Source organism: Aureococcus anophagefferens (genome assembly GCF_000186865.1).
Source record: "Aureococcus anophagefferens unplaced genomic scaffold AURANscaffold_2, whole genome shotgun sequence".
NCBI lineage: Eukaryota > Pelagophyceae > Pelagomonadales > Pelagomonadaceae > Aureococcus > Aureococcus anophagefferens.
Window position 1 is genome coordinate 1,886,670 of NW_008705562.1, and position 2,412 is coordinate 1,889,081.

Below are 2,412 nucleotides of genomic sequence, written 5' to 3' on the forward strand. Positions count from 1 at the left end.
TCCACGCCGGCCGCGTCGACGGCGACGCCGCGGATCTTCAGGCCGTGGTCGCGGAAGATGGCCGCGGCGAGGAAGTAGGTCGGGGCCTCGACGAGGATCTCGTCGCCGGGCCGCGTGAGCGCCGCCGCGCAGAGCTCGAGGCCGTGCGACACGCCGTTCGTCGTCATCAGCCACGACCGGTCGACGCGCGACCCGTAGCGCGCCGCGAGCCAGCCGGCGAGCGCGGCCAGGTGGCTGCGCTGGCCCCGCGCGGGCCCGTAGTTGAGCGGGAGCCCCGCCTCGCCCCGCGCGGCCAGGTCCGCCGCCGCCGCCGCGCAGGCCCGCGACACGGCGCCGTGGGGCAGCTCCTCGAGGCGCGGGTGGCCCTTGCGCAGGTCGATCATGGCGCGCGGCGCGGCGGCTGCGAAGCGACGCGGCGCGGGTCGCGGCGCGGATCGCGGCGCGACAGCGAAGCGCAGCGCGCGCATGCACACACGCCCAGAGTTACTCGAAGCCTGTGGAGGTCGCCATGGCTCTCGATTGAGTTCGAGGTCGATGTTTACGTAACCTTGACGTCACCTTGCCGCCGCGCCGCCGAGGCCCCCCCTCCCCCACCAGCTTCGCGCACGGAGCTCCTCGAAGGACGCCGCGTCGACTTCGACGAGGCCCGCGGCGAGGGCGCCGTCGACGAAGCCGACGCGCCCCGTGTGGAGGCGGAGGACGGCCGCGAGGACGCCGCCGCGGAGCTCGCCCTCGACGAGGAGCGCGTCGCCCTCGGCCGCGGCGGCCGGCGGCCAGCCCGCGCCGGCGAGCGCGTCGTAGGCGCCGCGGCAGGCGCCGCCCGGCGCCAGCTTCGGCGCGGCGCCCCGGCGCGCGGCGCGGCCCTCGAGCGCGAGCCACGCGCCCGCCGCGTCGTCCGGCGACCGCCGGAGCGTCCCCTCGAGCTCGAAGGCCCAGCCCGCCGCGCCTAAGAACCCACGCATCGACACACCGCAAAACACGTCCAAAAACTCGGGGTCCGCGCCGTTTGCCTCGACGGTGAGGACCGCGGCGACGCGGCGGACGCGCGCCGAAGGCGCGTCGACGCAGCCGCGGGGCGGCCCGCGCGTGTCGAGGGCGAGCGTCGCGCGCGCCCAGTGGCCGACGGCGTCGGCGTCGGCCGGGTCGACGCGCGCGGGCGCGGGCGCGTCCGCGTCGTAGGCGCCGCGGACCGCCGGCCGCCAGGGGTCGCGCCGCTGCACGTGCGCGGCGCCCGCGAGCGTCCCTCTGGCCGCCTCGCCGCCCTCGAGGACCGCGGCCTCGAAGTCGTCTCCGCCGCCGAGGGCGCCCGACGCGCCGTGGAGCGCGAAGGCGCCGAGGCACCGGCCGTCGCAGAGCGGCGCGTCCGTGAAGCCTGGGCAGGAAAAGGGTGATTCAAGTTCGCTTCAACATGAGTGTTCCGCGCGCGCGCGTTCCGAAAAGCATCCACGCGTCGAGACCGTTCCGAGCGATGATCGCTCGTCCAAAAATCAGCCGAAACGAGTGGAAAACGACCGAGATAGGAGCCTTTGAAGTTGGGAATTTCGCACTCTTTTCCTGCCCCGCGTGAAGCCGTAGGACCCGCAGACGACGGGGCCGACGGCGAGGCCGCGGAACTCGGCGCGCGGCTCCGGCCCGTCGCCGTCGACCTCGCCGAAGACGACGGCCGCGACGCCCGGCCCCGCGTTCGCCGCGAGGCCCGCGACGCGCCGCGGCCTGCGCGGGAGACAAACGCGTCGACGGCCGCGCGTCCGAGGGAAGTTTGTCGGAGTCGAGCGCTCGGCGAGAGATCGTCCGAAAAGAAGCCGAAACGACCTCGAGATGGACCGACCACGAGAGACGTGTGGGCTGGACGAAGCCGGCCGTTTCCGGCGCGGGCCGCGGCGCGCCGGCGCCGCCGCGGTCGACCGCGCCGGCGAAGCGGCGCCAGGCCGCGGGCGTCCGGCGCCTCCGCGCGGGCCGGGGCCGCCAGAAGGCGAGGCGCCCGCGGCCGTCGAGGCCGAGGGCCGCGCCGGTCGGCGCCGGCGGCGCGTCGACGGCCAGCGCGGCCCGCGCGGCGCCGACGGCGCGCCCGTGCGCGCCGCGGGCCCGGGACGAGGCGACGCCGACGGCCCGGGGCGCGCGGAACGCCGCGGCCCGCACGGCGCGGGCCCGCGCGCCGCCGCGGCCCGCGTGGAGCGCGCCGAGCGCCGCGAGCGCGCGCGCCCAGAGGTCGTCGCGCGCCGTCGCGCGCCGGAGCGCGTCGCAGGCGCAGGCCGCGGCGCGCAGCGCCGCCGCGTCGCCGGCGAGGAAGGCCGCGACGGCGCGCCAGAGGTAGGACGACACGCGCTGGCCCCGCGGCGGCGCCGCCGCGGCCCCGGCGGCCGCGGCCGGGGCCGGGGGCCGCGGCGCGACGGCCATGGGCCGCGGGCCCGC

At 78.4% G+C, this 2,412-nt stretch overlaps 1 protein-coding gene across 1 annotated transcript in view; it reads right to left on the reverse strand.

Moving 5' to 3' along the window:
* The window catches only part of AURANDRAFT_70708 (hypothetical protein), a gene marked incomplete at both ends in the record, with an annotated part of 3,271 nt that extends 874 nt beyond the window's left edge, over window positions 1-2,397 (reverse strand). The window contains 5 exons of the mRNA XM_009035124.1: window positions 6-400; window positions 608-946; window positions 971-1,372; window positions 1,499-1,713; window positions 1,829-2,397. Of these exons, the coding sequence (XP_009033372.1) occupies window positions 6-400; window positions 608-946; window positions 971-1,372; window positions 1,499-1,713; window positions 1,829-2,397 (1,920 nt within the window). The remainder of the gene's footprint in view (window positions 1-5; window positions 401-607; window positions 947-970; window positions 1,373-1,498; window positions 1,714-1,828) is intronic.
* Window positions 2,398-2,412: the final 15 nt, after the last annotated feature.